General features: G+C 38.6%; 1 protein-coding gene across 1 annotated transcript in view; it reads right to left on the bottom strand.

Moving 5' to 3' along the window:
* The window catches only part of Kdm5a (lysine demethylase 5A), a 69,929-nt gene that overhangs the window by 18,768 nt on the left and 37,799 nt on the right, over nt 1–13,362 (bottom strand). Inside the window, exons 18-24 of the mRNA XM_040737443.1 lie at nt 13,002–13,116; nt 10,212–10,567; nt 8,929–9,067; nt 6,447–6,626; nt 5,482–5,643; nt 2,785–3,336; nt 2,378–2,521 (exon numbers count right to left, since the gene is read on the bottom strand). Coding sequence (XP_040593377.1) covers nt 2,378–2,521; nt 2,785–3,336; nt 5,482–5,643; nt 6,447–6,626; nt 8,929–9,067; nt 10,212–10,567; nt 13,002–13,116 — 1,648 coding nt within the window. The remainder of the gene's footprint in view (nt 1–2,377; nt 2,522–2,784; nt 3,337–5,481; nt 5,644–6,446; nt 6,627–8,928; nt 9,068–10,211; nt 10,568–13,001; nt 13,117–13,362) is intronic.

The raw sequence follows: 13,362 nt of genomic DNA, 5'->3' as shown, positions 1-13,362 counted from the left end.
GTTCCCAGCAACCACATGGTGGCTCACAACTATATGTAATGAGATGTGGTGCCCTCTTCAGGCCTGCTTGTATACATGCAGACAGAACACTGTATAATAAATAACTAAATAAATCTTTAAAAAAAAAAGTGTTTGCTACAAAAGCATGATGACCAGAATTTAGATCCCCAGAACTAATGAAAAAACCTGAGTAGGCAAGGCAACCATCTGTGTTTGGAAGAGAGACAGAATTGTTGGCGCAAGATAACTTGCTGGAATCTGAGAACTCCAGATTTAACAAGCAATCTTGAACCATCAGGAAAGTGGCCCAGAAAGGCCTCTCCACAACATCAATCTCAGACCTCTACATAAAAATGCTCGCACAAAACCACTGACCAGGTGGCGGTGGCACACATCTTTAGTCCCAGCACTTGGGAGGCAGAGCAGGCAGATTTATGTGAATTCGAGGCAGCCTGGTCTACAGAGCTACAGGACAGGCAGGACTACACAAAGAAATCCTGTCTTGGAAAAACAAAACAAAAAACCAACCAAAAGCAAACAAAAGCCAGTCAGTGGGCACAGATGCAATGCCTCCTAATCTCTGAAGAATGCCTCTATATCAGAGTACCAACCTCCCAGCTTAAGAGGCACAGATACTAAGAGAGCAACCAAGTTACACATAAAACCACCACCTACTTCTAGGTCTCTCTCTACATCCAGATGTTATCATGAGGCAAAACCCAAAGGGCTTACATCTAACACAGAGTGGCAACGAAAGGTCAACTGGATCTAACACAAAGGTGTTGAAGTCAGTGTAATGTCACTAACAAAACAATCGTACTAATGTTAATTTGTTCTGACCATAACTGTACCCCTGTAAATCCTAACCAGGGCAAAGTACTACACTGTATCTAGCACTCTCTGTGTAAAGAGACAAGAAGAATAGAACAGGTTCCTACTAGGGAACTACTAAAGCTTGGGCCAGAAATCCTCAAGCAGAAAACCTTTGCCTCCACCAAAATATAAGTACTGGAATGCTTCAACCTAATACCACAGAGTTGCAGCCCTGCAGCCTTATAATCCAAGGCTATGTCCAGAACCCAACACTGTTTAATCAGAACCTTTAACTAATTGCACAGCAGGGAATGCATAACTAGAAATTACCTGTACAGCTCATACTAACCTTCCAAGACCAACACTAGCCAATTTTAACTGTTTTTATTTATATTGTGGAAATTACATATTGGAAACTGAACACAAGTAACTACTCTAACTGCACAAGAATATCTTCTTGTAGACTGTCATCTTGTGTTACAGAAAGTCTGTTACAGCCTAACCCTTTGCCCCGTGCAATGTAGCTTTTTTAAAAAGATTTATTCTTTTTTATTTATGTTTATGTGCATGTGTGAAGGAGCCTATAGAGACCAGAAGAGTACCGGATTCATGGAATTTGAGTTATAGACATTTATGAGCTTCCATGTGGGTACAGGGAACTAAATCCAGGTCTTCTGTAAGAGCAGTGAGCAGTAAGCACTTGTAGCACCTATATCCACCAGCTCTCATTTCCCCAACTGCATAGTTTTCTATTACATGAAAGGTGAATTCATTCAGTCACCAATCCCTTTCCCACCAGTAGTATCCATCACTCTATGCAGAAAAAGAGAGACGGGAGCAAAAGACTCTTAGCACATCTAGGGTGGGATGGTCAGATGCTGGCTAACTAAAAAGGGTTTTACTAAGCAGCCTGTCTGGTCTGGAACTCACTATTTAGACTAGGCCAGCCTCTGCATCCCAACTGGTGGGATTAAATGTTAAATGCCTGGCAGGCCTGGGGCTTTTGTTTTTTTTTTTTAATCAGACACAATTTCTGTGTAGCCTGTCATGGAACACTGTAGCCCAGGGATCTGCCTTCCTCTGGGATTCTTTAACCCCACCTCTGGGATTCTTAAAACCGTACAGGCCAGGCATTGGTGGTGCACACCTTTAATCCCAGCACTCAGGAGGCAGAGGCAGGTGGATCTCTGTGAGTTCGAGGCCTGCCTGGTCTACACAGCGAGTTCCAGGACAGCCTCCAAAACAATATAGAGAAACCCTGTCTCGAAAAACCTGACCACTTGGGTGGGATCCCTGGAATCCACATAATAGAAGGAGAAAATTGAATCTGCCAAGTTGTCCTTTGACCTTATAATAGCCATAGCAGAGGCACTTCACCATAAATGTAAGATTTTTTTTAAAGTTTCAGGTTTTTTTTCAAGCTTTGAAAAACTGTTATCACCACATACTCAAGACTTTTATGTAAGTAGGTTTCTCTTCCACCCTCAGTCCTCAAGTATTAATGTTCAACAATTTTAAAATAGAACTCACCAGAAATGTATTCCTACCCTGCCCCTGTAATTACCTTCATGTCATAGCCATATGTCTCTCGAATATCTTCATCAGAATCTGTTTCCTCGTCATCATAGTCCAGTGTTTGGCGGGGAGAAGATGACACACTGCTTGCCACCCGGTTGAAAGCAGATTGCTGGAAACTAGGTAAATGTCCCTAAACAACAAAGATGAACAGACAAACAGACTAAAGAAACAGGTAATTAATATATACTTAACATCAATGAAATGTAGCTAGCTTACTTAAAAAGCAGCCAGCATAAAATAAATAATGCTACAGTCTACTTGAATATTTTCAGATAGTATTTTGATGAAATGACCTGAAGAGAAGCAAGGTCGTGTATGCAGAAGAAGAGGTGATGTTACTAGTCAAACTGACAAATACTACCACATGAAACACAAGGTAAATTAGAAGCTGACCTGTAAGTCTGGATTAGCAGCTGCTTTTTGGAGTTCTGCACTGATAATCTTTTCAGTTTTTTCTCGAGCTGCTTGTTCCACCATACGTTGACTTAACACAGAGAGTTTGGCCAGGGCAGAGGACAGTTCATCTGTGGCTAAAGCTTGCCGTGCTCTATCTTGCCAACTCATGGCACGTTCTGTCAAACACTGAAGTGCCTCTCCTTCAGGCAACCGTACAGGCAACTTCTGAAGGGATACCAGCAATGACAGAATAGTCTCTAGCCTGGGCCTTCGCGATCTCATGCAAAGAGGGCAAAGGAATTTTACATCTTTAGCCTGCCAGCTGGATCCCTTTTTCTGGGAACTTGATTTAGGAAGGGGAACACAACTATTATGGAACCAGTCTTTGCAGAGTTCACACTGTAGCATAAACCCACTGGCTGTCTTCCGGCAAATACAAAATTTTACTTCTTCTATGCGGTCCACAATTGTCATCTTGGCTAGGTTGGCTGCTCTGAGGGAATGCATGGCCTCAATCTCTTTTTGCTCTCGTTCTTTGAAAACTGCCACCTGTACACAACAAGCATTTAATTAAAAAGAGTCATTCTAAAAACCTACAAAGTATCCAAGAATGCCAATGGCAATTTCCTGAAATTCCCTTCCAGCATCCTCATGAAGATTTCTCATTTGTAAACTACTATAATACTTGACATTTTTACATTAGAGTACTTTCTGTAGGTAGGGTACAGGATAAAGAGGATATTTCCTGAGATCAAGCACTTGCACCAAGTGCCTAGTATCAAGGTACCAGGAAACCAAGCCTGGCTCTTGGACTTAAAGACTATTGAACTGCGGCACAACTTTTCAGATTTCATTTTTCTGAAAAGTGTAGGCATGCCACCTACCATATTTTATTGTTTAAAGATTAAATACAATAATGCACCAAGGCATCTAATCTGATATCCAGAACATAAAGAGTAAGTAATGGTTTCCCATTCCCCAAGGGAAAGTTTGATACAGATAAACATTCTTACTTTCCTCTGGGAGACCTCTACTTATCATTGGAAGAATAAAGCCTGATGGATGATCTACTACAACAGTATCTCTAATACTAACTTTAACCCAATAAATAAGAACAAACAGAATTTTTTAATGGTTTTTTTGAGACAGGATTTCTCTGTATTGTTTTGGAACCTGTCCTGGAACTCACTCGGTAGACCAGGCTTGGTCTCAAACTCACAGAGATCCCCCTGCCTTTGCCTCTGCCTCCCGAGTGCTGGGATTAAAGGCGTGTACCACCACCGCCCGGCAAGAACAAATAGAATTTAAAGATTACAAACAGCATTAGCACATATTCTTTTTAAATTACTGGTAGCTCTGAAGCAATTAAGTATTTTCTAGTTCTACCTGCTGATAAGAATGACTTACTTGGCAAGCTCTCTAGTAAGACCATTTTCTTTGGCCTCAAAATTGGATTACTTATAGGCAGAAAGAATGGTATCACATTATTCAGTGCACGCAAACCCCTACAAATATTATTTCCCAAACTAATTTTTATTTTCACTCTACTTCTCAGGCTCCTAATAATCCCATTCCTCCTGTAAGTTTTTAAACAACACAATTCTTGTAACCACAAATATTTTACTGAGCACTCACTCTACTGCAAGATACTAATAAAAGAATGTTGAGAGGTTTGTAATGGTTATCAATAAACTGGCAGTTTCTTTGAAAATCATGACAAACTACTAAGAACCCTAAAGTGCTAACTCAGCAATTCTATTCCTACAGATCAAGAGTAAGAAATTATTTTTCAAAAAGAAATGGGCAGCGAATTCATGGAAAACACCAGTGCCTTTTATTCAGCTTTCCTAGAAACTAAAACTGCCCCCCTCAAAAGGCCAAATTTTAAAAATGCATTTAAAAGTAGCTTCAATCCATATCCATGTAGTTGTAATAATGTAAGGTGTTATTTCAAGATCGGGGGGGGGGGGAGAACTTTATATATTCTTATCACAAATAAATGATAAATATTAGAGGCTAAAAAAAAGATCCTACAAAGAAATTTATATTCTTATCTATAATAGAATAGAAAAAGCTTAGTAACAGACAAAATATTAAACTACGGGTGACTACTGAGCAGACAAAGGGTATATAATTCAATAGTAAAGCACTCTAGTATTCAAGAGATCCACATTTAATCCCAAGAGCCACACGCACAAAACCAACGATGACGCAACGTTTTCTAAGTGTTAAATGGAATTTTATAACTATTAAAAGAACAACAATAAAGAATAAATGTGGAGTTTGGGGATATAACTCAGTGAGACAGCATTTGATCAGGATGTGTCCATCCTAGTTTGATTCCTAATAGCAGCCAAAAATTAAATAAATAAAAGGAAGAAGGAAAAAGAATATAAAAAAGAAAAATAAACCCTTTTGGGAAGAGAACAAACAGCAAACTTCTTATACTATGATACATACACATACATATATATCAATAAAAAAACACAGGTAAATAAACAGTTAAAAACCTACTAACAGCCAGGCGTTGGTGGTCCACGCCTTTAATCCCAGCACTCGGGAGGCAGATGAAGGCGGATCTCTGTGAGTTCGAAGCCAGGCTGGACTGACAGCCTCCAAAACAGAGAAACTAACATCTTTCACAAAGCTTTGCATTCACAAAGCAAATTCAAGGCCCATCACTTAGTTCCTTACCACCATGGCTGTATCTCTGGTCTCCTCCAATCCTTCCTCTAAGTCACTCAAAGGCTCAAGGTCTAGGTCCTTCTCCTTTTCTTTTTCTATTATTTCTTTTGCTTTTTTCCTCCTGTTTTTACCACTCCCATATACACCAATGTCAGTTCGGGGACTTAGCACCTGTAAAATTAAAAAAAAAAAAAAGAAAATACAACTCTAGTTTAAAAACAAACAAACCAAAAAATTCAAAACCCTTGAGAGTGAAAGTAACCATGAATGGACACATTCACCATGTCCAAAGTAACTATTCATTCTCATATTCTAGAAGCAGGATCTTATTTTGTAGTTCAGGCTGGCCTACAATGTGTGGTGATCCTTTCGCCTCAGCCACCACACCATGCATGTTATTTGTTTAAATTTTCATAACAACTATACACAGCACACATTGTTTCCCAGATTTTATTTATCAGAGGATAAAGGTTTAAATTCTGAAGTCTGTCCTCTTTAACTATTGTGTTCAACGGCTCAGGATAAAAAGAATTATGTTTCTGAGGGATAAAATACTTCAGTAGAGTCTAATAACAGAGGTTGAGATATATGCTGGTTACTTTTTCTGGATACAGCACAGATTAATGAACTTGCCTAAGACTTTAGGTTTCAATTCAACATCTAATACTACCTAATAGAAATTAATTATAGGGCTGGAGAGGTGGCTCAGAGGGTAAAACTGCTCTTCCAGAGGTCCTGAGTGCAATTTCCAGCAACCACATGGTGGCTCACAGCCATCTACAATTCAATCTGGTGCCCTCTTCTGGTATGTATGCAGAACACTGTATATGTACAAAATATATACATCTTTAAAAAAATTAATTATAATAATGACTAAATTAACTGAAAAGAACCTTTCACCGATACCACTACAGGTAGAGATCTATCAACTACTGTGAGAGCGCTGGAGAACACACACACGAACTACTCTTCACCTGTAACAATGTATGGCTAGAATTCTTCTTAAGGAAGGTTCGCCCAGTCCGTTCTCTCCAGGCCCGTGCTGCTGCCACCTGTGACTCCACTTGAGGCAAAGCATCAAGACGCACAGGGATAGGGCGTCCTTTAGCAGACAAGTTCTCAAGCTGCTCTAAGTAAGCATAGTTGCTGCCACTCTGGAAAAAGAAAAAGTACAATTGCAATTCTTTCATGGAGTCTGGCAATATACTGCTGGAGAAACTTGGTTTAATATTGACTTTTTTTTTTGTAAATACGAAGCATGGAATGAATCCCAGGTCTTGTACACCAGGCAGGCACTGTACCACTAAGGGACATCTTCAGTCATAGTGCTAAATTTTGTGCTAAATCAACAATTGGATTGCTTTAATGAATTTAATTTCATTAAAAATTAAATGAAAAATTAATTTCATTTAATTTTCAGAAAAAGTTAATTTCATTTAACTTTCAGAAAAAGTTTATAAAAATTAATTTAAAAATTTATTTTCGAGGCAGTGTCTCAATTATGTAGCCCTGAATGGCCTAGAACTAACTCACTTTGTGGGCCAGGTTGGCCTCATACTCAACAGAGAGTCACTTCCCTCTGACTCACGAATTAATTTATATTTTTTTTATTTTTTATTTTATTATTATATTTTATTTGGTTTTTCGAGACAGGGTTTCTTTGTATTGTTTTGGAGGGTGTTCTGAACTCGCTCGATAGACCAGGCTTGCCTCTGCCTCCTGACTGCTGGGATTAAAAGCGTGTGCCACCACCGTCCAGCTCCAAATTTAATTTTTATGGACATAAAACTAAAAGCAGTATCTTAAATTGGATAACCACTTACTGCTTAGGTTATACAATGAAAGCTATGAGCAACTACTTTCCTCCTAATTCATGGTATTTTAGTTTTCTATGAAATGAAACCACTATTGTTTTTTAGAACCATTATATTATATTCTAGTAAAAGATTATTTCTCATGTAGCAACTGACATAATTGCCTGAAAATTTTATTTTGAAAGATATACTGACATATCTGGGAAAATAAAGACAAGGTATCTATGAATTTACACTGAGAGTGGTAGTGCATGTTTATAATCCCAGCACTCAGACAATAGAAAGTAGATTCAGAGTTCAAGGCCCACTTTAGCTACACAACGAATTTGAAGTCAGCTCAGGCTATATGAAATACTGTTTTAAAAAACAACCAAATAAATCAATGAATTCTATAAAATAATAGTACAGACACTGAGCTGAAGAGATGGCTCAGTGGTGAAGAGGTTTCTGCTCATGTAGAAGGAGCAGGTTCAGTTCTCAACACCCACATGTGTGTAACTCCAGTTCCTGGAAACACAACACCCTCTTCTAGCTTTTGTGGGCTTCTGCATGTATGTGGTACACATACATGCAATTAGGCACGAGTACATACACATAAACAATGATTTTAAATAATAACATACTCTGTTACTATGAATACTAAAATGGCACAAATCACTAGGGTAACCAGGATAAGAAGAGTTAGCTAAACACACAGATAAAAATGCTCAGCCATGGAAAAGCCAAATTATTGTCCCTAGACTACAGAATATTATCTGGATAAACCAAGAAGTCACATAACCTGAAGAGGAGTTGCCCTACTCAAAACAAAAACAAAAACAAAAAACAAAACAGCAAAACAAAAAACCTGCTTGATTAGAGCCTACAAGTCAGCACTCTACCAAAGGGAAGGACTGACAGACACTCCTTAAAAATTATTAAGGAGGTTAAGTCAGAAGTGGTGACACATGACTATAACCTCAATACTGAAGTGGCAGAGGCAAGGTAGCCTGTGCTACACAGTAAGTTCTACTCTGAATTTCAGGCTAGTCAGAGCTACACAGTGAGAACCTGTCTCAAAGAACAAAAAATTAAAAACAAATAATTTATATGCCAACTCCATCACTTTTAAATATTTACTATTTATTCTGAATTATAAATCAGAGGAAAGAGGGATGGAGAGATGGGCTCAGAGGTTAAGAGCACTGGCTGCTCTTCCAGAGGTCCAGAGTTCAATTCCCAGCAACTACATAGTGGCTCACAACCATCTGTAATGAGATCTAGTGCCCTCTTATAGCCTGCAGGGATACATGCAGGCAGTATACTATACACATAATAAACAAATAAATAAATCTTAAAAAAAAAAAAAAAGAGGGAGGACAGGTGAACTTTAGGTACTATCACTTTTTTTTCTTCTCAAGACAGGGTTTCTCTGTGTAGCCCTGGCTATTATAGAACACCTCTGTAGACCAGGCTGGCCTCCAACTCATAGAGATCCACCTGCCTCTGCCTCCCAAGTGCTGGGATTAAAGATGTGCTACCCTACTGCCCAGTCAGGTACTATTAATTTATTATGATTATTCTAAAGAAGTAAGGTTTACACAGCTTAGTTACGAGAATGTATTATTACCTGGCAGAAAGGCTAAACCGAAAGTTTCCTTACCTGAATAGCTTCCACTTTAGCTGTCCATTCACGAGCCTTTTGTAAGGCTTCTTTTAAGGACAACACATTGGGTAGAAAGGCTGGAATGTTCTTGGCTTCATTCACAATATTTTCTAAATTTGCCATACTGTGTCGAGGTCTAAATGAATAAAATGTTAAGATACTAAGTAAAAGTCCAATTACTGTAAGAATTAAAGTAACATAATGTGTAAATCACTCATGTTCATGAACTTATTTAATTATCACATTCCTATAAGCAAACAAAGACGCTATCATCATTTTTATTCTACAGACAAGAAAACAAAGAGTCATTCCTCTTAAAATAATAAAATACATGACACACCTGGTGCATTGATTTAGAATGAGTCTTGGATCTAGGCTCCTTTTACTTAGTCCTAGACTACCTCCACACTACCTCTCTAAAATACCTGCAATGATCAGAGATGGGCATGGACTAGCAACATAGGGAACAATAAAACAAAAACCCATTTGTGCTGACTATATACTTTCCTTCGACTGTATTCATTAATACCTAATTATTCACTGGTGAACAAAACAAAGACCTCATTCTCATTAATCAAAATCCAAGAATTATACTGGTACTGGAAACTAGGAACAAATAAATTACTTTAGGTTCACAGCCATGGTGAGCAGTAAATAATTCTGCCTAGAGAATTGAAAGTCTTGGAAAACCAAGACCCTAAATAAGTACATTATCGAATGAAAGAAAGTAGACAAAAAGCATGGATAAGTTTTGTTTTTTAAGTTGGCAGTTTTAGCCTGAGATGACACAGAACTAGTATGTGCTTCAATGAGCATTTTGTACTTCTTATTTCCTAACTGTATCAACAACATAGACTTGAAACTTACACTATTTCCTATCAATAGCAGTTACCTAACAAAACCCACTACACAACAGTATGGATATATCTGAAACTCGCTACAGATAGCCCTATGTGATAGCTAGTGATTGGTCAAAAAGGATCAAGACAAGTAATGTAAGTTAATGAAACAGGCTTGCTTTATGTTCCTTCATCTCATTCTACTTTTTTACTTACTTTTAAAATTTATTTTAGGTGTATGGGTGTTTTCTCCTGCGTATGTGTCTAAAAGGAGGCCAGAAGTAGATACAGTATTCTGTAGATAAAGTTACAGATAGTTGTGTGCTGCCTTGTTTTGGGACTTGAGCCCAGGTCCTCTGGAAAAGCAACCAGTGCTCGTAACCATCTCTTTACTCCTTGTTTTAAGTTACTAAAGAGACAAATGTCACCAAATGTTTTTACCTTGCTTGTAGGCAGACCTTAGCCTTCTCTTCCCATCGTTCAGAGACTGTGAGGAGCTCCTGCAGTTCAGCCATTGCTTTTTCCACAGCATGGTGAGGTGCCAATCCTACCCCAGAGTCAATCAGTTTCTTCATGACATCCAAAGTGACTTGCTGTGGATCTGACAAGGTTAGTCTTACTTCATCCAGCCACCGAGCCTGCTGTAGCTCTTGCTTTAGTCGAGGCAATTCAGGTAGTTCTACATAGAGACTAGAGCCCATGTCTATCAACATCTGGAGTTTGGAAGAATCTGGGGTTTCATCCATCATGGCCTCCTGGGCACGTTCATGAAATTCTTCTACATCATCCAGCAAATTCTGAAAAGGCAAAAAATAAAAATAAAAACAGCAAATTTTGTTTGAAGCTATAGCTAATTAGTTAAAGAGTACTGGCCTAGCAAATGCAAGGCCTTGGGTTTGCTCCCCAATCCTAACACTACTATTAAAAATAAAAGAATAAGGGATAGAAATAGGTTTGGAAAACTATCAATTCTAGGCCCTCTTATAATCTCACTATATTAGCACAAATATTCAGACAAGTATGTTAGCTGGCATCTAATTTCTTTCTATACTCCCTTTTAAAAAGATTACTTACATGTATGAGTGTTCTACCTACATGTTTGTCTGTGTGTGCGCGTGCACGTGCGTGTGCACATGTATGCATGCAGACACATGCCTGGTGTCCTCAGAGGGCAGAACAGGACATCAGATCTGTAAGCTACCATGTGGCTACTGGGATCCAAACCTGGGTTCATCCTTTAGAAGAGGAACCAGTGCTCTTTACTGCTAAGTCACTCCCCAGTTCCCATCTATACAATGAAAATATGGCTGAATCAATGTGTCTTTTTATGACAAGGGAAATACAACCGATTCATTCAATGGATAGTAAATGCCTACTATCTTAGAGGCACTGTGTAGCATATAGTACAGAGCAAGGTGGTTTCTTGGAAGTCATTGCAATCAAAGCACCAGCTTATGTCCCCTTTTCCTCCCTTTCTTTCTTGGGGATGAGGGGAAGGGGAGCATGCCATGGAGATGAAAAGACAACTTGTGGGAGGTGGTTTCTAACCTAGATTACGTGGGGCTCGGGGATGACTCAGGTTGTCCAATTTGGTGGCAAGCACTTTTACATACTGAGCCATCTTGCTAGATTCCATACATTCTAATATTGGTAATATATATATATATCTAATATATATTTAGATACCTAATTTATCTAAATAAGATATTTCAATTAGTTACATATTCTAAACATAAAATAGGGCAACCTAGCTGGTCGGTGGTGGCACACGCCTTTAATCCCAGCACTCGGGAGGCAGAGGCAGGCGGATCTCTGTGAGTTCGAGGCCAGGTGGGACCAACAGCCTCCAAAACAATACAGAGAAACTCTGTCTCGTAAAACCAAAAAAAAAAAAAAAAAAGGCAACCTAATAGAGAATGACCAAATGTGAAAGGTGAAAAAAGGCATATTAGCTACCAGCAGTAACTATATATGACAGCAAATCAAAACTAAAAGGATTTAAGGAGATGGCTCAGTAGATAAAGTGTTTGCTATATAAATGTGAGGACCCACATAAAGGTGGGGCAGAAATGGTAGCCTGCTTGTAATACAAACACTTGGGAGTTAGAGAAAGGGAATCCCTAGGGCATACTAGCTATCTGGACCAGCTTAAGTTTCAGAAAGAAACCCTGCTTCAGTAAATAAAGTGGAAAGAGACCCCACCTCATCTGTACAAATGTGTGTCCACATATAAACATATGTATGTAAGTTCATGCACATCATAGAGGGAGGGAGGGAGAAAAGAAGAGGCAAAGATTAAATGAAGAACTGGGGTGAGAATGCAGGTCTCCATGTATCCCAAGGTGACCTTGAACTTCTGACTCTCTGTGATGGCTATTCATGGCTGCCAATTTGACTATATCTGGAATGAAGTACAGTCCAAAAACACAAAAGTAAATATATCTATTTCTATCTAGCCATCCTCAGCAATGAGAAGGAACAATGAAAAGCTTTAGTTTACATGGATATAAAGAGGCAAGTTCCTATTCTTTCTGATTGCCTAGAGGCCTTACTGGTCAGCTTTATTATGTCTCTCAGAAGCCTCAAGAAAATTTAATGAAAAATATAAGGTCAGAGAAAGAAAGATCCATCCCCTAAGCCCTATGAATCTAGAGAAACCTGACTAATATACCCTCCTATATCTACCTCTTAAGTACTGGGATTATAGGTGCTTATTACCTTACTGTTTTTTTGTTTGTTTTGGGTTTTTGTTTTTGAAGACAATGTTTCTTTGTGTAACAGCCCTGGCTGTCCCAGAACTAGCTCTGTAGATCAGGCTGGCCTCAAAATCAGAAATCCTCCTGCCTTTGCTTCTTGAGTGTTAGGATTAAAGGCATGCGCCACCATCGTCCAGCCCACTATTAAATAATAATAGTCAGAAATATCAGAGTCTCAATTTAAAAGTTTGATTCCTATCACCCACACGGATAACAACCACCTGTAACTACAGCTCTAGGGGAATATGATGCTCTCTCCTGGCCTCCATGGGTACTGCACATATAATGCACAGGTATACACGCAAGCAAACCAATTTAAAAAAAAAAAAGCTTACTAAAGAACATTAGATAGCATATGTATATGAGAAAAAGGAAATCAATGGACCAAACACTAGTCTATGCATACAATTCTCTTAAGTTGGAACAGAAGCTCACAAACAAAAGCCATTATTAAAAAAAAAATTTAATGTTTCACCTTTACTTGTCGAGTTTGGCTGATGACACACGGAAGACTAAAAAGTTGCTGGACAAAGGCCTTCAATTCTTCTACTGTCAGTTTGGTCCGAGTCTTCCCACTATCTGAGCTCTGCCTGATATGAAATAATATTGAGACATAGAAAAATACAGTCATTTTGGTATCGAATGGGGGTCCTGCTCTCTTTGGAATACAGAAATCTCAGCAGTCTTAAAATTCTACTGTTTAATAATTCCTCTGTAGATAATTAAAAATACATTTTGCCTAGTCACAGTCCTTCCAATCTATAACTGCTATACGTTTGAAACATTAAATAAATTCCCATGGTGGAATATTAAGTTCACTGAGAAAATGAAATCCC

The sequence above is a fragment of the Mesocricetus auratus genome, unplaced genomic scaffold, assembly GCF_017639785.1.
Source record: "Mesocricetus auratus isolate SY011 unplaced genomic scaffold, BCM_Maur_2.0 Super-Scaffold_100676, whole genome shotgun sequence".
NCBI classification, from domain to species: domain Eukaryota; kingdom Metazoa; phylum Chordata; class Mammalia; order Rodentia; family Cricetidae; genus Mesocricetus; species Mesocricetus auratus.
The sequence above is the reverse complement of the archived record's forward strand: the minus strand, read 5'-3'. Positions and strand labels throughout refer to the sequence as shown.